This window comes from Pan troglodytes, chromosome 7, assembly GCF_028858775.2.
Source record: "Pan troglodytes isolate AG18354 chromosome 7, NHGRI_mPanTro3-v2.0_pri, whole genome shotgun sequence".
NCBI lineage: Eukaryota > Metazoa > Chordata > Mammalia > Primates > Hominidae > Pan > Pan troglodytes.
Window position 1 is genome coordinate 47,644,598 of NC_072405.2, and position 22,944 is coordinate 47,667,541.

Genomic DNA, 22,944 nt, shown 5'->3' on the forward strand with positions numbered 1-22,944 from the left:
TTCACATAAACTTAAGGTAAAGGGGTGGAAAAAGATATTACATGCAAATGGACATGTAAAGTGAGCAGGAGTAGCTATTCTTATATTAGACAAAACAGATTTTAAAGCAAAAACACTTAAAAAAGACAAAGAGGGGCATTATATAATGATAAAGGGACTAGTCCAATAGGAAAAAAATCACAATTCTAAATACATATACACCTAACACTAGAGCTCCCAAATTTATAAAACAATTCTTGATAGACGTAAGAAATGAGATAGATGGCAACACAATAATAGTGGGGATTTCAATACTTCGTGACAGCACCGGACAGGTCATCAAGACAGAAGGTCAACAAAGAAACACAGTACTTAAATTATACCCTAGAACAAATAGACTTAACAGATATTTACAGAACATTCTGCCCCAAAATGCAGAATATGTATTTCTATTCATCAGCACATGGAACATATTCCAAGACTGATCATATGATAGACCACAAGATGAGCCTCAATAAACTTAAGAAAATTGAAATCATGTCAAGTACTCTCTCAGACCACAGCGGAATAAAATTGGAAATAACTCCAAAAGAAACCCTCAAAACCATCCAAATACATGGAAATTAAGTAGTCTGCTTCTGAATGATCTTTTGGTAAACAGTGAAATCAATAGAAACTAAAAACTTCTTTGAACTGAATGATAATAGTGACACAACCCATCCAATCCTCTGAGATACAGCAAAAGCAGTGCTAAAAGGAAAGTTTATAGCATTAAATGCCTACATCGAAAAGTCTGAAAGAGAACAAATAGACAACCTAAGGTCATTGTCATTGTATTAGTCTGCTTTCATGTTGCTCATAAAGACATACCTGAGACTGGGCAATTTACAAAAGAAAGAGGTTTAATGAACTTAAAATTCCATGTGGTTGGGGAGGCCTCACAATCATGGCAGAAGGTGAAAGGCATGTCTCACATGGAGGCAGACAGAAGAAGAGAGCTTGTGCAGGGAAACTCCCCTTTTTAAAACCATCAGATCTTGTGAGACTTATTCACTGTCATAAGAACAGCACAGGAAAGATCTGCCCTCATGGTTCAATTACCTTCCAACACATGGGAATTCAAGATGAGATTTGGGTGGGGGCAGAGCCTAACCATATCATTCAGCCCAAATCTCATGTCCTCACATTTCAAAACCAATCATGCCTTCCTAACAGTCCCCCAAAGTCTTAACTCATTTCAACATAAACTCAAAAGTCTATAATCCAAAATCTTATCCAAGACAAGGCAAGTCCCTTCCACCTATAAAATCAGAAGCAAGTTAGTTACTTCCTAGATACAATAGGGGTATAGGTATTGATAAATACAGCCATTCCAAATGGGAGAAATTGGCCAAAACAAAGGGGCTACAGGTCCCATGCAAGTCCAAAATCCAGCGGGGCAGTGAAATCTTAAAGCTCCAAAATGATCTCCTTTGACTCCATGTCTCACATCCAGGTCATGCTGATGCAAGAGGTGGGCTCCCACAGCCTTGAGCAGCTCTGCACCTGTGACTTTGCAGGGTATAGCCTCCTGGCTGCTTTCACAGGCTGGCACTGAATGTCTGCAGCTTTTCCAGGCAAACAGTGCAAGCTGTAGGTGGATCTACCATTCTGGGGTCTGGAGGATGGTGGCCCTCTTCTCATGACTACACTAGGCAGTGCCCCAGTAGGGACTCTGTGTGGGGGCTCCAACCTCACATTTCCCTTCCACACTGCTCTAGCAGAGGTTCTCCATGAGGGCTCCGCTCCTGCAGCAAACTTCTGCCTGGACACTCATACATCCTTTGAAATCTAGGCAGAGGTTCCCAAATCTTGACTCTTGGCTTCTGTGCATCCACAGCCTCAACAACACATGGAAGCTGCCAAGGCTTGGGCTTCCACCCTCTGAAGCCACAGCCTGAGCTGTACCTTGGTCCCTTTCAGTCACAGCTTGAGTGGCTGGATGCAGGGCACCAAGTCCCTAAACTGCACACAGCAGAGGGACCGTGGGCCTGGCCCACAAAGTCATTTTTTCCCTCCTAAACCTCCAGGCCTCTGACTGGAGAGGCTGCCACCAAGGCCTCTGACATGCCCTGGAGACAGTTTCCCCATTGTCTCGGTGATTAACATTTGGGTCCCCGTTACTCATGTAAGTTTCTGTAGCTGGCTTGAATTTCTTTTCAGCAAGTGGGATTTTCTTTTCTATTGTGCTATCAGGCTGCAAGTTTTCCAAACTTTTGTGATCTGTTTCCCTTTTAAAACTGAATGCCTTTAATAGCACCCAAGTCACCTCTTGAATGCTTTGCTGCTTAGAAATTTCTTCCACCAGATACTCTAAATCATCTCTCTCAAGTTCAAAATTCCACAAATCTCTAGGGCATGGACAAAATGCTGCCAGTCTCTGCTAAAACATAGTAAGAGCCACATTTGCTCCAGTTCCCAACAAGTTCCTGATCTCCATCTGAGACCACCTCAGCCTGGATTGTGTTGTTCATATTGTTATCAGCATTTTGGTCCAAACCATTTGACAAGCCTCTAGGATGTTCCAAACTTTCCCACATGTTTCTATTTTCTTCTGAGCCCTCCAAACTGTTCCAACCTCTGCCTGTTACCCAGTTCCAAAGTCACTTTCACATTTTTGGGTTTCTTTTCAGCAGCACCCCACTCTACTGGTACCAATTTACTGTATTAGTTTTTTTCATGCTGCTGATAAAGACATACCTGAGACTGGGCAATTTGCAAAAGAAAGAAGTTTAATGGACTTACAGTTCCACATGGCTGGGAAAGCCTCACAATCATGGTGGAAGGTGAAAGGTACATATTAGCAGACAAGAGAAGAGAGCTTGTGCAGTGAATCTCCCTTTTAGAAAACCATCAGATCTCATGAGATTTATTCCCTATCACAGGAAGAGCACAGGAAAGACCTGCCTCCATGATTCAATTACCTCCCACTGGTTCCCTCTCACAATATGCGGGAATTCAGAATGAAATTTGGCTGGGAACACAGCCAAACCATAACAGTCATACCTCAAGGAACTAGAGAAACAGGAACAAACCAAACCCAAATCCAGCAGAAGAAAATAAGTAACAAAGATCAGAGCAGAGGTAAATAAAATGGAAACAATCAAAGGAAAAATAGATGAAACAAAAGCTGGTTCTTTGAAAAGATAAACAAAACGGATAGACCATTAGTGATATTAACCAAGAAAAGAAGAGAAAGTTCTAAATAAGCTCAATTAGAAATGAAATGGGAGATATTACAACCTATAGCATAGAAACACAAAAGATCATTGAAGGCTACTACAAACACCTTTATGAACACAAAATAGATAACCTAGGGGAGATAAATAAATTCCTGGAAATATACAATGCTCCTAAATAAAATCAGGAAGAAATAGAAACTCTGAACAGACTAATAACAAGCAGTGAGATTGAAATGGTAATAAAAACCATTACCAATGAAAAAAAGTCCAGAATTGGATGGATTCATACCTGAATTCTGTCAGAGATTAATAAAAGAACTGGTACCAATGCTACTGAAAATATTTCAAAAGATAGAGAAAGAGGGACTTTTTCCTAAATTGTTCTATGAAACCAATATCACCCTAATATCAAAACCAGGAAATGAAAGAACAAAAAAGGAAAACTACAGACCAATATCTCTGGTAAACAAAAATGCAAATTTTCTCAACTAAGTACTAGCTAACTGAATGCAACAGCATATCAAAAAGATATTCCACCATGATCAAGTTGGTATCATACCAGAGATCCAAGTTTAGCGTATACAACTAAATAAATGTAATACAACACATAAGCAGAATTTAAAACAAAAATCATATGATCATTTCAATAGACACAGAAAAAGCATTTGACAAAATCCAACATCCCTTTATGATTAAAACCCTCAGAAAAATTGGCATAGAAGGGACATACCTTAAGGTAATAAAGGCTGTATATGCCAAAGCCGCAGACAACATTGTACTGAATAGGGAAAAGTTGAAAGCATTTTCCCTGAGAACAGGAAGAAGATAAGGATGCCCATTTTCATCACTTCTATTCAACATAGTACTGGAGGTCCTAGCCAGAGCAATCAAACAAGAGAAAGATAGAAAGAAAGAGTATTCAAATTGATGATGAGGAAGTCAAACTGTCACTGCTTGCCAATGATATGATCATATACCTTGGAAACCCTAAAGACTCATCAAAAAAGCTCCGAGATTAGATAAATGAATTCAGTAAAGCTTCAGGATACAAAAGTAATGTACACAAATCAGTAGCACTGCTATACACCAACAGTGGCCAAGCTGAGAATCAAATCAAGAATTCAACCCCTTTTATGGTAGGTGCAACAAAACCCCCCAATATACTTAGGAATATACGTAACAAAGGAAAACTGTGAAACATTGCTGAAAGAAATTATAGATGACACAAACAAATGAAAACACATACCATGCTCATGGATGGGTAGAATCAATATTGTGGAAATGACCATACTGTCAAAAGCAATATATAAATTCAATATAATTCCCATCAAAATACCATCATCATTCTTCACAGAACTGGAAAAAACAATCCTAAAATTCATATGGAACCAAAAAAGAGCTGCATGGGCAAAGAAAGGCTAAGCAAAAAAACAAAAACAAAACAAAATAAGAAAACCCAAAAAACAAATCTGGAAGCATCACATTACCTGACTTCAAACTATGCTACCAGGCTATAATCACCAGAACAGCATGGTACCACTATAAAAATAGACACATAGACCAATGGAACAGAATAGAGCTCCCAGAAATAAAGCCAAGTATTTACAGTCAACTGATCTTTGACAAAGCAAACAAAAACGTAAAGTGGGGAAAGGACACCCTATTCGACAAATGGTGGTGGGATAACTGGCAAGCCACATGTAGAAAAATGAAACTGGATCCTCATCTCTCACCTTATACAAACATCAACTCAAGATGTGTCAAAGACCAGGAAGGGGAACATCACACACCGGGGCCTGTTGTGGGGTGTGGGGAGTGGGGAGGGATAGCATTAGGAGATATACCTAGTGTTAAATGACGAGTTAATGGGTGTAGCACACCAACATGGCACATGTATACATATGTAACAAACCTGCACGTTGTGCACATGTACCCTAAAACTTAAAGTATAATAAAAAAAGATGTGTCAAAGACTTAAATATAACACCTGAAGCCATAAAAATCCTAGAAGATAACATCAGAAAAACTCTTCTAGATATTGTCTTAGGTAAAGAGTTCATGAACAAGAACCCAAAAGCAAATGCAATAAAAACAAAGATAAATAGATGTGACTTAATTAAACTAAAAAGCTTCTGCATAGCAAAAATATAATCAGCAGAGTAAACAGACAACCCACAGTGGCTAAGAAAATGTGGTATATAAATACCATGGAATCCTACTCAGCCTTAAAAAGGAACAAAATAATGACATTTACAGCAACCTGGATGGAGTTGGAGCCATTATTCTAAGTGAAGTAACTCAGGAATGGAAAACGTAACATCATATGTTCTCACTCACAAGTGGGAGCTAATCTCTGAAGATGCAAAGGCATGAGAATGATACAATAGACTTTGGGGACTTGGGGGGAAGGGTGGGAGGCAGTAAGGAATGAAAGGCTACATATTGGGTACAGTGTGCACTGCTAGGATGATGGCTGCACCAACATCTCAGAAATCATTACTAAAAATCTTATTCGTGTAACCAAACACCACCTGTTCCCCAAAATCGATTGAAATAAAAATTAAAAAAAGAAGAAGTAGTTAAGGTTAAATGAAACTGCAGCCTTGTTCCAATCTGACTTGCATCCTTATAAAAAATAGATTTGGATACACAAAGAGACACCAGGGGCTTGTGCATGTAGAGGAAAGGCCATGTGAGGACATAGGGAGAAGGCAAGTCTAGAAGAGAGGCCTCAGGAGAAACCAACCCTGCAGACACCTTGATCTTGGACTTCCAGCCTCTAGAACTGTTAGAAAATAAGTCACTGTTGTTGAGGCCACTTAAGCTATAGTACTTTGTGATGTCAGCCTAAGCAGACAATATAATATCCTTATTTAGATGTTTGCTAAAACTCTCTTATTCTTTAAACACTGGGCTTTTTGTTATTGTTTTAATTATTCTGCTTTAGAACTACATGAAGAAACATAGTAATAATAATACCAATTTAAAATGCAAATAAATCACAAATGTCTTTTCTTGCAAAAACAAAAAAACAAAAAACACCCTTCTGGAATGCAGCAAAAGCAGTACTTAGAGGAAAATTTGTATCATTGAATGGCTATGCTTTTATATTATATAATTATTTACTGTAATGTTATGATGACTGTACCCCTCTGACATGGGAACTTTTTTTGTATGTGTTTTTCTTTAGGTTTGTGTAAATCGTGAATGTGTAGAATCAAGGATAATTAAGGCTTCAGCACATGTTTGTTCACAACAGTGTTCTGGACATGGAGTAAGTAACCACATGTTTCCCTGAATCACATTTCTTGGACACTTTTTTGCATCACTCATTAATTTACTGACATTTTTTGGGTCACTACCATGTGACAGACTCTGTTGCATCTAGCTTCAATTGAGAACTGAATTAAGTCATTAAATTCAGCAGCCATAATTAGTTACAGAAGATATGTTGAGCAGAATTAAATTGCTAATGACCTAAATATATATTGTTATAATTGGGTACTTTTCAGAGGGTGTTAAATTTTCTGATAAATACATTAACCTGGTTCTCAAAGGAAAGATAATTATGCTGTAATTCCTGTGCCTGTGAATACACAGGGATCATGAAAAACTATTGTTTTATTTATCTACTTTTAAAAATAGACTTTATTTTTTAGAGGAGCTTCAGGTTCACAGAAACTTTGGAAAGTAGAAAGTACAGAGATTTTCCATATATCCACTCATCTTACAGAGGCACAATCTTTCCCAATTTTAACATCACACACCAGAGTGGTCTGTTTGTTATAATTGATGACCTACAAGGACATATCATTATCACCCAAAGTCCAGTTTACATTAGGATTCACTGTTAGTGTCTCACATTCTATGGGTTTTGACAAATGTGTAATGATATAGATCCATCATTATGATATACAGAGAGTATTTTCATTACTCTAAAAATTCTCTGTGCTCCATCAGTTCATCCTTCTGTCTCCACTAACCCTTGGCAACCACTGATCTTATTACTGTTTTCCTAGGTTTTTCTTTTCCAGAATGTCATTTCATTGAAATCATATAGTATGTAGCCTTTTCAGATTGGTTTCTTTCACTTAGTAATATGCATTTAATGTTTCTCCGTGTTTTTCTACGGCTTGATAGCTTATTTCTTTTTAGTGCTAAATAATATTCCATTGTCTGAATGTACCATAGTTATTTATCCACTCATCTACTGAAGAACATCTTGGTTGCTTCCAAGTTTGGTAATTACAAATAAAGTTTCTATAAACATCCTTCTGCAGGTTTTTGTGTGGACATAAATTTTCACCTATTTTGAGTAAATACCAAGGATTGTGGTTGCTGTATCATATCATAAGAGTATGCTTAGTTTTGTTAGAAACTGACAAAACATCTTTGAAAGTGGCTGTACCAGTTTGCATTCCCACCAGCAGTGAATGAGAGTCCCTGTTGCTCCACATCCAAGCCAACATTTTTTGTTGTCAGTGTTTTGGATTTTGGCCATTCTAATAGGTGTGTAGTGGTATTTCATTGCTGTTTTAATTTGCATTTTACTGATGACATATGTGAGGCATATTTCATATACTTATTTTCCATCTATTTTTTTTTTGGTGAGGGGCCTTTTAAAGTCTTTTGCCCATTTTTAAATCAAGTTGTTTTCTTGTTGAGTTTTAAGTTTTCTCTTCATGTTTTGAATAACAGTCACGTATCTGATGTGTCTTTTGCAAATATTTTCTTCCATTCTGTGGCTTATCTTTTTATTCTCTTGACAGTGCTTTTCACAGAGAATGTTTTAATTTTATGAGGCCCAGCTTCTTAATTATTTCTTTCATAGATTGTGCCTTCGGTATTGTATCTAAAAAGTCTATACAATACCCAAGGTCATCCAGGTTTTTTTTTTTTTTTCTGAGTTATCTTCTAGGAGTTTTTTAGCTTTGCATTTTACATTTAGGCCTATGACCCATTCTGGATTAACTTTTTGAAGGGTGATAGGTTTGTGTCTAGATTCTTTTTTTTTTCCTGCATTTTGATGTCTAGCTAGTACCAATTGTTGAAGTCTTTCTTTTCTCTACTGTATTGCTTTTGCTCCTTTGTCAGAGATCAGTTGACTAGATTTATGTTTGTCAGTTGCTGGGCTCCTTATTCTATTTCATTGATCCATTTGATTATTCTTTCTCCTATATCATATTGCCTCGATTACTACAGACTTACAGTATGTTGAAGTTGGGTAGTGTTAGTCTTCTGACTTTGTTCTTTTTCTTTCAATGGTAACTTGACTATTCTTGATCTTTTGTGCCTCCATAGAAACTTTAGAATCAGTTTGTTAATTTCCACAGAACACCTTGCTGGGATTTTGACAGGGATTGTGTTCCATCTATAGATCAAGTTAGTAAGAACTGATATCTTGACAATATTGAGTCTTTCTATCCATTCACATGTAATGTGTTTTCATTTATTTAGTCCTTTTTTATTTCCTTCATCAGTGTTTTGTAGTTTTCTTCATATTGATCTTATATATATTTTGTTAGATTTATACCAAGTACTTCATTTTTTGGGGGGGGCTAATGCAAATAGTATTATGTCTTTAATTTCAAGTTTCATTTGTTCGTTGCTGGTGTATAGGAAAATTATTGGCTTTTGTGCATTAACCTTGTATATTGCAACCATGCTACAATCACTTGTTAGTTCCAAGGGTTCTTCAATTCTTTTTAGATTTTCCAAATTGGTGTTTATGTCATATATGAACAAAGACAGTTTTATTTCTTTCTTCCCAATCAGTATACTTTTTTTCTTATTTTATTGTATTAGTTAGAACTTCCTGTATGATACTGAAATAGGAGTGGTGAGAGGAGACGTCCTTGCATTGCTCCTTATCTTACTGGGAAAGTATCTAATATCTCACCATTAAGTACGATGTCAGCTGTAGGTTTTTTTGTTTGATATTTTGTTAGATGAAAAAATTTCCCTCTATTCCTAGTTTGCTGTTAGTTTGCTTTTAAAACACAAATGAGTGTTGACTTTTTTTTTTTTTTTTGAGATGGACTCTCACTGTGTTGCCCAGGCTGGAGTGCAGTGGCGTAATCTCGGCTCACTGCAAGCTCTGCCTCCCAGGTTCACGCCATTCTCCTGCTTCAGCCTCCCGAGTAGGTGGGACTACAGGCGTCCTGCCACCATGCCCGGATAATTTTTTTGTATTTTTAGTAGAGACGGGGTTTCATCGTGTTAGCCAGGATGGTCTCGATTTCCTGACCTCGTGATCTACCCGTCTTGGCCTCCCAAAGTGCTGGGATTTCAGGCATGAGCCACTGTGCCAGGCCTGAGTGTTGGCTTTTTAATGTGAAATGCTTTTTCTATATTTATTGATATGATAATGTGATTTTTCTTCTTTAGCTTATTGATGTGAGATGAAGTACATCAGCTAATTTTCTAATGTTGAACCAGTTAAATGCCTGCGATAAATCTTGTTTGTGGTGTATAATTCTTTTTATGCATTGTTGAATCTGATTTACTAATGTATAGTGAGAGTTTTTTGCATCTTTGCATCGACAGACATTTTTCTGTAGTTTCCATTTCTTGTAATATTTTTCTATGGTTTTGATGTTAGGGTAAGGATGGCCTGATAGAATGAGTGAGGAAATATCCCCTCTGCTTCTGTCTTCTGAAAGAGATTGTAAGAGATTATAGGAAATTGGTATAATTTCTCCCTTAAGTGTTTGGTAGAATTTAATAATGAACCCATCTCAGCAAACAATTATCTGTAACATCAATTAAGAATAAGAAAAATAAAAATTTTTAGTTTACTTTCACTTAATTCCTTCTCTAATACTATTCTTTTTATGTAAATAACATTTGCTGACCTTTGTGATTTTCATTCTCTCTGAAGAATCTCTTCTGACATTTATTTCAAAGGCATGTCTACTGGTGATATATACTCTCAATTTTTGCTTGTTTGAGAGTCTTTATTTCATTTCCATTTTTGCAAGATAATTTCAAAGGATTAAATATTTCACTCCTCACTCTTTTTGCTTGCGTGGTTGCTGAAGAGAAGTCCAGTATAATTTTTATCTTTGTGCCTCTATAGATATGGTGTTTTCTTCCTCTGGCTTCTTTCCAAATTTGTTCTTTATCTTTGATTTTCTGTAGTTTGAAAGTTATTATGTCTAGGTATAAATTTTTGGCATTTGTCCTGATTTTTTTTGTGGCAGGGGTTGCTTGATCTGTGATTTGTTGTGAGACATTAATTTTGGAAAATTATCAGCTATTATTGCTTCAAATATTTCTTCTATTCCATTCTTTTTTGTTCTCTTGGTATCCTCATTACATGATGTTATACATTTTTTTAGTTGTCCCACAGTTCTTGGATATTCTGTTCTGTTTTTTCAACCTTTTTTTTTGACTTTTTAGTTTTAGAAGTTTCTATTGAGGTATCCTCAAGCTCAGAGATCTTTTCTCATCTCAGCCATAATTATTCTATTTTCGGGCCTATCAAAAGCATTCTTCATTTCTGTTGCAGTGTTTTTGATCTCTAGTACTTCTTTTTGATTCTTTCTTAGAATTTTTATCTGTCTGCCTACACTGTCCATCTGTTCTTACATGTAGTCTACTTTATCCATTAGAGCTTTCAGCATATGAAGTATAATTGTTTTATTTATTTATTTTAGTTTTATTTTTTATTGGCAATAGTTGTACCTGTTGTGGGGGTATAAATGATAATACATTCATATAATTCATAAAAATCAAATCAGTATAATTAAGATATCCATCACTTTACATATTTGTCTTTATGCTAAAACATTTGAATTTATTTTTCTAGCTATTTTTGAAATATACAATAGGTTATTTTAAACTCTGGTCATCCTACTGATCTGTCAAACACTTGGTCTTACTTCTTTCAAACTGGATATTTGTACCTATTAATCAACCTCTCTTCATCCTTTCCTCCCATTACACATTCTGGCCTCTGGTAACCACCCACCTACTCTGCATCTTCATGAATCCACTTTTTAAGCTTCCACATAAGAGTGAGAACATGTGATATTTATCTTTCTGTGCTTAGCCTATTTCATTTAACATAATAACTTCCAGTTCCATCCATGTTGCTATGAGTGATGGGATTTCATTATTTTTATAGCCTATGTTTTACATTGTGTATGTATCTCACATTTTCTTTATTTATTCATCTATTCATGGATGCTTACATTGATTCTATATTTTGGCTATTGTGAATAGTGCTACAATAAACATGGGAATGCAGATAGCATTTTGAAGTATTGATTTCCATTCTTTTGGTTATTTAGTCAGTAGTAGAATTGCTGGGTCATATAGTAGTTCTATTTTTAGTTTTTTTGAGGAATCTCCACACAATTTTTTGTAGTGGCTGTACTAATTTACATTCCCACCTATAGTGTGTGAGTCTTTCCTTTTCTCCACAGCCTCGCCAGCATTGGCTGTTCCATCTTTTTGTTATCAAAAAGATGGTCTTTTTGTTATCAAAAAGATGGTCTTTTTGTTACCAAAAAAAATGGCTTTTATAAGCCATTTTAACTGGATTGAGATTATATCTCATAATTTTGATTTGCATCTCTCTCATAATTAGTGATGTTGAACATTTTTTCATATACCTGTTGGCCATTTGTTTGTTTTATTTTGAGAAATGTCTATTCAGATCTTTTGCCCATTTTTTTAATCATATAATTTGTGGAGTTTTTTCCTATTGAGTTATTTGAGCTCCTTATATATTATGATTGTCAGTCCCTTGTCAGATGGATAGTTTGGAAATATTTTCTTTTATTCTGTGGGTTGTCTCTTCACTTTGTTGATTGCTTCTTTTGCTGTGTAGAAGCTTTTTAGCTTGGTGTAATCCCATTTGTTTATTTTTGCTTATGTTTCCTGTGCTTTTGAGGTTATATCCAAAAAATCATTACATAATCAGTGTCTTAGAACTATTTTCCTACATTTTCTCCTGGTAATTTTATAGTTTTGGTTCTTAGATTTAAGTCTTGAATACATTTTGATTTTATTTTTGTACACAGTGAAAGATAATGATCAAGTTTTATTCTTCTGCATATGGTTATCGAATTTTTCCAGCACCATCTATTGAAGAGACTGTTCTTTCTCTGTTGTACATTCTTGGTGCCTTTGTTGAAAATGAATTGGTGTAAATGCATGTATTTGTAGCCGGATTCTTTATTCTGTTCCATTGGTCTATGTGTTTGATTTTATGCCAGTACCATGGTGATTTGGTTACTATAGCTCTGTAGTATAACTTGAAGTCAGATAATGTTACGCATTTGGCTTTGTTCTTTTTGCTCAGAATTGCTGACCACATATTAAGTCACGAGACAAGTCTTAACAAATTTAAGAAGACTGACATCACTCCAAGTGTATTTTCTGACCACACTAGATTGAAGCTAGAAGTTAATATTAAAAGAAAGTGGGAAAACTTAAAAAATACATGAAAATTAAATAACACATGATTGAACAACCATTGGGCTAAACAACAAATCAAAACGGAAATTAGAAAATATCTCAAGACAAACAAAAAATGAAAAAAAAAGGGGATGTGGCAAAAACAGTACTAAAGGGAAATTTATAGTGATAAATTCTTACATTAAAAAGAATAAAGATTTCAAATAAACATTCTAACTTTACACCTCAAGAAACTAGAAAAAAATTGAACAAACAAACTCCAAGTTTGCAGTTGGAAGTTATGAAGATTAGAGCACAAATAAGATAGAGAATAGAAAAATAATAGACAAAATCAAGGAAATTAAGAGTTGAGTTTTTGAAAAGGTAAAAAAAAGGACAAACTCTTAGGTAAAATAGCAAGAAAAAAAGAAATAAGACTCAAAATCAGAAATGAAGGAGCAGATATTACAACTGATGTCACAGAAATTTTTTAAGAAGATACTGTGGTGTATATTTATACACCAACACTTTGGATAACCTAGAAGAAATTTATAAATTCCTAGGATGATAAAACCTGCCAAGACTGAATCAAGAATAAATAGCCTGAACAGAACAATAACAAATAAAGAGATTAAATCAGTAAACAAAACTTTCTAGCGAAGAAAATCTCAGGACTAGGGGGCTTCACAAATGAATTCTGTTAAACATTTACAGAAGAATTAAACAAGAAAATAAAATTGCAGGCTAATATATCTACAAACATGCATGCAAAAATTTACAGCAAGACATTAACAAACTATATTTGCCGCACGTTAAAAGAATCATACACTATGACCAGATGGGATTTATTCCTGGGATGCAAGGATGGTTCAAAATGCACAGATCAATTAATGTGATATGCCACATTAAGAAGATGAAAGATCAATTTACTTTATGACATTAAGATGCAGAAAAAGCATTTGACAAAATCCAACACCCTTTCATTATAAAAACTCAATACGTTAGGAATAGCAGAAAGCCTACATGTAAAAAGTCCATAGCTAAAATTATACTCAATGGTGAAATAATGAAAGCCTTTACTTTAAGATCTATAACAATGCAAGGATACTCAGTCTCTGCACTTCTATTCAACTTAGTACTGGAATTCCTAGATGAAGCAATGAGGCAAGGAAAAGAAATAAATAGCATCCAAATGGGAAAGTAGAAATAAAGTAGCTTCTGTTTGCAAATGCCATGATTGTATACACAGGAAACCATAAAGGTTCCATAAAACTAGTAGAAGAAATAATGAATTCAGTAAAGTTGCAGGACACAAAAACAACACTCAAAAATCAGTTCATTTTTATACGTCAAAAACAGACGGTCAGGAAAGGAGATTAGTTAAACAATCCCATTTACAACAGCATCAAAAAGAATAAAATACTTAGGTTTAAAACAAACCAGGGAGGTGAACGACTTGTACACTGAAAACTATGAAACATGAAAAAAATTAAAAGAGACACAAAAAATTGAAAGATATTCCATGGATTGAAGAAACTAATATTGTTAAACTATCCCTAATAGTCAAAATTATCTACAGATTCCATGCAATCCTTATCAGAATCTCCATGTTATTTTTCAAAGAAATAGAAAATTTAAAAATTATATAAGATGAAAAAAATCCAGATAATTAGAAGCAATTTTTAAAAAGAAGAACAAAGCTTTTCAAAATACAGTACAAAGGTACAGTAACCAGAACAGTATGTTACTGTCATAAAATAGAGACATATAAAGCGATGGATGAAAATAGCTCAAAGATAGACTCATATATGCTGGCTCCAGCATGTCACTGGAGGGGTCACATTTTCATTAGAATTTAAGTATGCATTTTTGAAATTGCATCGTAAATTTGTAGGTAAACATTTCAAGGTGTCAAATTTTCTTGATGCAAATATTGAGAGCCTCACTTTATAGTTCTTTTTTTTTTTTTTGCTTTGTGTGTGTGTCTGTGTTGTAGTCTAAGAAACCAAACATTTGATATGTGAGACTGTCGCTCTAAATAAACAAAATTACACTAGATTATGGTACAAAAGTAAGCTTGATGCTCACCTTCTCTGAGAAAATATTTTAAAACAATCATTTAATTTTTCAAAATGATCCTAGGTGTGTGATTCCAGAAACAAGTGCCATTGTTCGCCAGGCTATAAGCCTCCAAACTGCCAAATACGTTCCAAAGGATTTTCCATATTTCCTGAGGAAGATATGGGCAAGTATTTGTCTCTTTAAATACCCATTTAATAAAATTCTCAAATTGCTTATCTTCACTAAAACAAAGTTCGATTTTTCCACTTACAGGGCAACTGATATTTGTAATAAAAAGGTAATCAGAATTCTCTCAAGGAATGGAAACCAAACATGCCATCTTAATCTTGCTCTCTTTTCTTTACAATTAACTAATCAATTAATTTTTTTTATTTCAATAGGTTTTTGAGGAATAGGTGGATTTTGGTAACATGGATAAGTTCTTTAGTGGTGATTTCTGAGATTTTGGTGCAGCCATCACCCAAGCAGTGTATACTGTACCCAATGTGTAGTCTTTTATACCTCACCTACTCCTATCCTTCCCCTCAATACCCCAAAGTCCATTGTATCATTCTTATGCCTTTGTGTCCTCATAGCTTAGCTCCCACTTATGAGTGAGAACATGTGATATTTGGTTTTCCATTCTTCAAGTGAAGAGTTACTTCACTTAGAATAATGGTCTCAAACTCCATCCAGGTTGCTGCGAATGCTATTATTTTGTTCCTTTTAATGGCTGAGTAGTATTCCATGGTGTATATATACATCACACTTTCTTTATTCACTCACTGATTGATGGGCATTTGGGCTGGTTCCATATTTTTGCAGTTGCAAATTGTGCTGCTATAAACATTTGCGTTAGCGTCTTTTTATGTAATGACTTTTATATAATGACTTCCTCTGGGTAGATTTCCAATAGTGGGATTGCTGGATCAAATGGTAGATCTACTTTTGGTTCTTCAAGAAATTGCCATACTGTTTTTCGTAGTGGCTGTGCTAGTTTACATTCCCACCAACAACGTAAAAGCGCTCCCCTTTAAGCACATCCATGCCAACATCTATTATTTTTTGATTTTTAAATTATGACCATTCTTGCAGGAGTAAGGTGGTATTGCATTGTGGTTTTGATTTACATTTCCCTGATCATTAGTGATGTTGAGCATTTTTTCATATGTTTGTTGGCCATTTGTATATCTTCTTTTGAGAGTTACCTATTCATGTCCTTAGCCCATTTTTTGATGGAATTCCTTTTTTTCTTGCTGATTTGTTTGAGTTCCTTATAGATTCTGGATATTAGTTCTTTGTCAGATGCATAGTTTGTGAAGATTTCCTCCCACTCTGTGGGTTATCTGTTTACTCTGCTGATTATATCTTTTGCTTCGCAGAAGCTTTTAAATTTAATTAAGTCCCTTCTATTTATCTTTGTTTTTATTGCATTTGTTTTTGGGTTCTTGCTCATGAACGCTTTGCCTAAGCCAATGTCTAGAATAGTTTTCTGATGTTATATTCTAGAATTTTTATGGTTTCAGGTCTTAAATTTAAGTCTTTGATCCCTCTTGAGTTGATGTTTGTATAAGGTGAGAGATGAGGATCCGGTTTAATTCTTCTACATATGGCTTGCCAGTTATCCCAGTGCCATTTGTTGAATAGGGTGTCCTTTCCCCATGTTATGTTTTTGTTTGCTTTGTTGAAGATCAGTTGGCTGTACGTACTTGGCTTTATTTCTGGATTCCCTATTCCATTCCATTGGTCTCTGTGTCTATTTTTATATCAGTACCATGCTGTTTTGGTGACTTTAGCCTTATTGTCTATGGCCATACCAGCCTGAATGTGCCCGATCTTGTCTTGCTCTTTTTTCTAACATTAAAATATCATAATTCAAGCTGAATACCTTTTAAAATTTCTCTTTACTGATATCATTGACTTTATCTTTTAGAATATTTTCAACCTCTCTTCCTCAGCTTTATGACTGATCCTGTGACCTCAGCTCTAAACAAACGACATTTGGTCTGTGTCTAGTACTGTTACTGTGTTTCTGTTACAGAAGAAATGAAATAGAAGACAAGATTTTACTCTGAAGGAGTTTATCATTTAAATCAGAAAAATCCATCAATTTCTGCTTAGGAGATGACAGAAGTGATGCTGGCATATTATTCTGTTTGTGCCCCACAGCTTCCATTTCTGTCATTAATTCATTTATTGAGTTAGCAAATGTTTACTGAACTCTTAATATATGCCAGGTCCAGGTGCTGGTCTACACACTGGGGATGTACGGTGAGCAAAATGAAGTTCTTCTCCTCATGGAGTTTAGAGAATATGTTTAGGTCTATGTATCCAGTGATAGCAAGGGACAGAATTAGGATTAGGAATCAATCCTTCTAATTTTTATGCCAGTGCCCTTTTAGTAGTATTGCAATGACCCCATTTACAAACATGATCCCCAAGGCCAAAAGCCAACAATCTACCAAAGAAAAATAAGATATACACAAATACACTGAATTCCTTTGATAATGCACCTTGTAAGAGTGCATTTTTGGATAACCATGCAATTACACAATCCCACGTTGTATATCATTGAATTTTTTTGTCCCTACTTAGAGGGTTATAGTGAGATTTTGCTGTAGCTGCTGTGAGACTTGAATACTTTTGAACTTTCCAAAACTTGGTTTCCATGCTTTTAGAATGAAACGTTGTAGAGGTAGCCCCAAGGATTATGATTACAATTCTATAATGATTTTTTCCATGTTCCTTGAATAACAATACAAATTCAGAAGATTTTAATGAATGTGTTGCAACTTGAAAGTAAAAGTAGCTAGTTTAATTTTTTTATTTTGTTTTTTTTTGTATTTCTGTTTTTAGGTTCAATCATGGAAAGAGCATCTGGGAAGACTGAAAACACCTGGCTTCTAGGTTTCCTCATTGCTCTTCCTATTCTCATTGTAACAACCGCAATAGTTTTGGCAAGGAAACAGTTGAAAAATTGGTTCGCCAAGGAAGAGGAATTCCCAAGTAGCGAGTAAATTGCATTTGTGTTCTGAAGTTAAACATTAGTACCATTTGAATCTAGTTATATGTAAGACAATATCACGAGCAGCAGCAATACTTTACATATCACTGGGATTTTGAGTATTACATCAATATGTCATTTAATTTTATGAGGTAGCTGTGAATACCCATTTTTAAGACACAAAGATTTGGAAGTGTAATTTACATAGTTTGCCAAAGTCATTGAACTGCTAGTTGAGAGAGGAAGAAGTCAAATGTGTAATATCTGTTCTTTTCTTATCAAAGGGGATGATCTGTATCATCTACAACAGAAGTATTTATTAAAAATGCAGATTTCAGGGCCTTACTACAGACTAAATATTTTAATTCACATTGCTGGCTCATATAAGAAGTAATTTTAAAAATATTCTTTGGGTTAAATTTTCAGAAGGGAAATTTGTAATTTAGATTATTACATTTTTATTTTTCAAGAAATAATTCAAACACTAAGACAGAGAACAACATGACAAACATCCTCTTGCCCACCATGGGAAATAAACAGATATTAATATTTTTCTTGTTTCTCTTATAAAATAAGCCATTGTATTTGCAGCTGCAATTCCTTCTGGTATGATCCCCTTCCCTCCCTGTAGAGGATGTCTACACTGAATGTTTGTGTATCTTACATGTTTTTAATACACGTGGCATTATCCATATCCCATAACCTACCTAGTATTGTTTTATGTATAATTTTAAATAGCTATACTTTCTCTGCAGATGCATTTCTTTTTCAATTTTGGTTTGTTTGTTTTGTCTTTTTTTTTTCTTTTTCGTGAGCAGTCCGCTCAGAGGTGTTTTTATTTTGTTAGTAGTTTGAAACATATAACTTTTGGTTTCATTGTGGTCTCTATTTCTATTGTTTTTTATATCAAGTTTTGCTCTTTTTCCTCTTTTCTGGTCTTTTTACCTTTGCTCTGTTGTAACTCTAGATTTCTTGATTTTAATGCTTTCTTTATTAATTTTCAACCCCTCTTATTTTCTAAAATAAGAAATACTTTAATAGCAAAAACCTTCTCCTTACATATATCATTTTCTTTATACTCTCCAGTTTTTAAATGATAGTCGACATTCAGTTAAAAAAATTTGAAAAATCTAGCAGGATTTCTTGTTTAAATAATGAATCAATTGTAGTCTTTAGTTTTCAATTATATGATTTATTTTCATTGTTTTAAAAATAATTTTCTAATTTTATTAGCTTATTTTGAGAAACTTGTCTGTGTGATTCTCTTAAATGTTGGATCAAAAAATGAAGTAAATTTTTATAAATGTGTAAGCTTGATATGTGTCCTCCAATGTTTTTAGGACAAACTTTTTAATTGTGTTGTTTCAAATCATTTTTATACATACTGGGTTTTTTTCCTGTCCGTTTGATACTTTGTCTTCTGTGAGAGGCAAAGTAAAATTTTCAGTGGGTTGTAGCTTTCCCTCTGATTATTGAAATTTTCGCTTCAGATATTCTGAGGCAGTGACTAAATGCATAATGTTTATTTTAGTTAAATTTTCTTGATGTATTTTCCTTTAATTATTACTAATAATATCTTAAATACAATTTTCACTGTTTTAGATTGCTATATCAACTTTCTCTTTAAAAACGACGTTTACCTCGTACACCTTTTTTCGTTTTTTTCTCAATCTGTCTTTGCATTTAGCTGGTGTCTTATAAACAGCCTTTATATGAAATGCACTAATGGAGTTCGTTATGCTCATATGCTTAATCCATGATGACATATGTTTAGGCTGAAATTTGCCATCCTATTTTTTTCCTATTTACCATGTTTTTTGGTTTTTTTTTTCTTTTTCTATCATCTATTTTCTTGGTTTCATTTTTCTTTCTTTTTTGAGACGAAGCTTTGCTCTTGTTGCCCAGGCTGGAGTACAGAGGCGTGATCTTGGCTCACTGCAACCTTAGCTCCCCGGGTTCAAGTGATTCTCCTGCCCCAGCCTCCCCAGAAGCTGGTATTACAGGCGTGCACCACCATGCCTGGCTAATTTTTTGTATTTTTAGTAGAGACGGGGTTTCTCCATGTCAGCGGCTGCTCTCGAATGGTTTCATTTTTCTGTTCTCTTTTTTTTTCTTTAACTCTGGACATTTTTGTATTCTGTTTTTGTTTTAGTGATTTTCTTTAAATTTTAGTATTTGTAGTTAATGTTATATAATGTCTAAATTTAATCATTACATATAGTCTTCTTGGAAATAACCCAAGGACTTCAGTCATTTAACTCCTTCCATTTTCAATGTTTGTCATTTGACTTTCAAATTTCTCCCAAATAAGTCAGTGTTATTTTTGTTATTATCATCTTTATGTTTAGTCAGTGAATACTAGGATTTTCCAGTATATTTCCTAGTCTTACTCACCATTCCTTTTCTAAAAATTGTTTTGTTTTGAAATAATTTAAAGACAAAAAGTTGCAAAAATTGCACAGGGCTGTCATGTACACTTTGCCTAGCTTTTTCCATTGATAACATCTTACATGAACACTGCATTTCCACAGCCAGTATAATGGTATCGGTACAATATTTTTAATACAACTAAAGATCTTATTCAGATTTGCTAGTGTTGTATGCATTCATTTATGTGTGTGTATAGTATTACCACATTTTATCATGTGATTCGTACCAACACCACAATCATAATTCCTGTTGGAATCCTACTTTTTCATTCTAGGTTCAATTATCTTTTTTCCCTTAGATTTATTGTGGTACGATTGACAAATACAAATTGATGATTTGCCTGATATATGTATATGCTGTAAAATGATTATCACAATTCCTGTAATTAACACATCCATCATCTCATATAATTACCTCTTTTTGTGTATGTAGTGAGAACACTTAAGATCTACTCCCTTAGCAAATGTCAAGTTTTTTACATATAAGGTCATGTCATCTGAAAACAGAGACAACTTCTTCCTATTCAATTTGGATGCCCTTTTTTTCTTATTTCTTGTCTAATTCCTGTGGCTAGGCCTTCTAGTACTATGTTGAATAGAAATGGCGAGAGGGGCTTCTTGTTTTATTCTTGATCTTAGGCCAAAACTTTTATTGATAGCTTTTCACTGTTAAGTTTAATGTAGCTGTGGGCTTGTAATACACGGCTTTTGTTATGTTGAGGTATATTTCTTCTATGACAAACTGTTGCTAGTTTTAATTAAATATGTTGAATTTTGTTTCCTGTATCTGTTGAGTGTATTTTCAGCCATCCTTGCATCACAAATATAAATCCCACTTGATCATGGTGTATCATCCTTATAATGTTCTGTTAAAGTCAGTTCACTAGTATTTTGTTGAGGATTTTTACATCTATATTAATCAAGGATATTGGCCTATTATTTTCTTTTCTTGTAATGTCCTTGTCTAACTTTGGTATCAGAGTAATTCTGGCCTTATAAAATGTGTTTGAAAGTGTTCCCTACTCTTCAGTTTTTTGGAGGAGTCTGAGAAGGATTAGTATTAATTCTATTATAAAAGTTTGGTAGAATTTACCAGTGAAACCATCTGGTTCTGTTTTTTTCTTTGTTGGGAGATTTTTTTTAATTGCAAGTTTTATTTTTTCATATATTTTTAAATTTTCCAAATAACAATTGTACATATCCATGGGGCACACAGGGATGTTTCAGTATATGTAATGTATAGTGATCAGATCAAGGTAATTAGCAGATATATCATCTCAAATATTTATCATTTCTTTGTATTGGGAGGAGTCAGTATCCTCCTTCTAGCTATTTGAAACTATATATTATTGTTAACTATAGTCATCCTACAGTGATATAAAGAATTAGAACTTTTTTCTCATATCTCGCTGTAACTTTGTAGACTTTAGCAAATCTTTCCTTATCCCTCCCTTCCCCTTAAACTTCACAGCCTCTAGTATCTTCTATTCTACATTTTACTTCTGAGATCAACTTTTTTTTTAGCTTCCACATATAAATGAGAACATGCAGTGTTTAAGTTTCTGTTCCTGGCTTATTTCACTTAACAACATACTTCAGTTCCATCTGTGTTGTGGTGAATGACAGGATTTTATTTTCGTGGCTAAATGATATTCCATTGTGTATCTACACCACATTTTCTTTATCCATCTGTTGTTGGAAACAGGTTGATTCCGTATCTTGACTATTATAAATAGTGCTGCAGTAGACATGGCAGTGCAAATGTCTCTTCGATACAATGGTTTCCTTTCCTTTGGATAAATACCCAGTGGTGTGATTGCTGGTTCATATGGTAGTTGCATTTGTTGTTTTTTGAGGAGCTGCCCTGCTGTTCTCCATAGTGGCTATCCTAGTTTATATTCCCATCAACAGTGTCCCTTTTCTCTGCATTCTTGCCAGCATTTGTTATTTTTTTTTTGTCTTTTTGATAAAAACCATACTAACTGGGGTGCGAGATTACCTCATTGTGGTTTTGATTTGCATTTCTATGATTATTAGTGATGTTGAACATTTTTTCTCATATTTGTTGGCCATTTGTGTGTCTCCTTTTGAGAAATGTCTGTTGAGTTTATCTGCCCATTTTTAAATCTAATGGTTTGCTTTTTTCCTGTTGAGATAGTTGAAATCATTGTATATTCTTGGTATTAATCCAGCAGTTTTCAAATATATTCTCATATTCTGTAGGTTGTCTTTTCACTATGCTGATTGTTTCTTTTGCTGTGCAGACACTTTTTAATTTGATATAATCCCATTTGTTTATTTTTGCTTTTGTCACCTGTGCTTTTGAAGTCTTATTTATAAAATCTTTTCCCAGGCCAATGTCCTGATCATTTCCCCTATGTTTTCTTCTGTGAGTTTCATTATTTTGAATTTTATATGTAGGACTTTGATCCATTATGAGTTTTTTTTTTTTCTGGTATAGATTGAGAGGTAGGGGTCCAGTTTCATTCCTATGCATGTGGATATCCAGTTTTCCCCAGGGCTGTTTAATGAAGAGACTGCCCTTTCTCCAATGAATATTCTTGGCACCTTGTCAAAATTCAATTGGCTGTAGATATGTGGATTAATTTCTGTGTACTCTATTCTGTTCCATTAGTGTAAGTGTCTGTTTTCATGCCAGTATCATGCTGTTTTGGTTTCTCAGCTTTGTAGTATATTTTGAGTCTGGTAGTACAATTCTTCCAGCTTTACTCTTTTTTCTCAGGATTGTTTGGCTATTCAGGGCCTTTTGTAGTTGGGAGTTTTTGATTATTCCTGCAATCTTCTACTTCTTATTTGATATGTTCAGATGTTCCCCTCCCTTCCT

The 22,944-nt window shown here is 34.5% G+C and overlaps 1 protein-coding gene across 13 annotated transcripts in view; it reads left to right on the forward strand.

Moving 5' to 3' along the window:
- Positions 1 to 22,944, forward strand: part of ADAM32 (ADAM metallopeptidase domain 32) — a 189,546-nt gene that overhangs the window by 138,178 nt on the left and 28,424 nt on the right. For all 13 annotated transcript variants that reach the window (XR_010159498.1, XR_010159499.1, XR_010159500.1 and 10 more), the window contains 3 exons: positions 6,391 to 6,474; positions 14,748 to 14,850; positions 17,523 to 17,679. Coding sequence is in view for 10 of the 13 variants with exons in the window: in XM_016959375.4 (XP_016814864.2) it covers positions 6,391 to 6,474; positions 14,748 to 14,850; positions 17,523 to 17,679 (344 nt within the window). In the remaining 3 variants the exon portion in view is untranslated. The remainder of the gene's footprint in view (positions 1 to 6,390; positions 6,475 to 14,747; positions 14,851 to 17,522; positions 17,680 to 22,944) is intronic.